Source organism: Mesitornis unicolor, unplaced genomic scaffold (genome assembly GCF_000695765.1).
Source record: "Mesitornis unicolor isolate BGI_N332 unplaced genomic scaffold, ASM69576v1 scaffold47911, whole genome shotgun sequence".
Lineage (NCBI taxonomy): Eukaryota > Metazoa > Chordata > Aves > Mesitornithiformes > Mesitornithidae > Mesitornis > Mesitornis unicolor.
The window spans coordinates 322-1,085 of NW_010166691.1; the positions used below are offsets into that span (position 1 = coordinate 322).

Below are 764 nucleotides of genomic sequence, written 5' to 3' on the forward strand. Positions count from 1 at the left end.
GGAAGTCAGGCCTCTCTCAGGACACACAGCTGGGCTGAGGAAAAGCAGTGTGAGAGCAGCCTGCCTTGGAGCACAGGTCAGATGGCTCTGGATCAGTCTCTGTAGGTGGATGGCTTTCTTATCTATATTAATACACTGTTCTTGCCAAGATGCTGGTGTGGGAACGAGCTGTGCTGTCACATGGAAATAAAGGGCCTTAGAACAAGTATAAATAATGTCAGTCAATCTCCTGAGAGAGAGGTGGGGTTGGGAACACTGCAGCCCAGTTGCTCCTGATAACAAAGAAAGCCTCTTTGTGTACAGCAGTGACAACCTGGCCTGTCTGCATTAGTGGGCAGCGCTTCCAGGTAAAAGATGGCACAAAAAAAAGGTTACACTCCTAAAAAAAACAGGAGTGACCTTGTCTGCCACTTGTCTCCATTCACACAGTGTTGTTCAGGTGACAGGCTTGCTCATGGGCTAACTTAATGGTGCATATAAGGCTCTGTTTAAGCCAGCTGAGATTTCCTGGTCCTTGCAGTTCTTGTGTAAGTGGTTTGGAGTTTTGGGAGCAACATATGGGGACGCAGCTGTCTTCTAAATGGGCTTTTCTTGAGTTGCCTTCTCTCTCATATAACACAGGGGATGGAAGTGGGAAGCAATGGACAACAGCAAGGAAAGAAAATAGTGCGGAAGCCCTACGTGGTGAATGGTGAGTGCTGCTTCTGTCCTCCCCATGGAGCGCTTCACCAGCTTTCACAGAATCACAGAACGTTAGGGTTTGG

At 48.2% G+C, this 764-nt stretch overlaps 1 protein-coding gene across 1 annotated transcript in view; it reads left to right on the top strand.

The window, feature by feature from the left end:
* LOC104548895 (nucleolar protein 16-like) overlaps positions 1-691 on the top strand; it is a gene marked incomplete at its 3' end in the record, with an annotated part of 903 nt that extends 212 nt beyond the window's left edge. Inside the window, exon 2 of the mRNA XM_010195044.1 lies at positions 622-691. Coding sequence (XP_010193346.1) covers positions 622-691 — 70 coding nt within the window. The remainder of the gene's footprint in view (positions 1-621) is intronic.
* Positions 692-764: the final 73 nt, after the last annotated feature.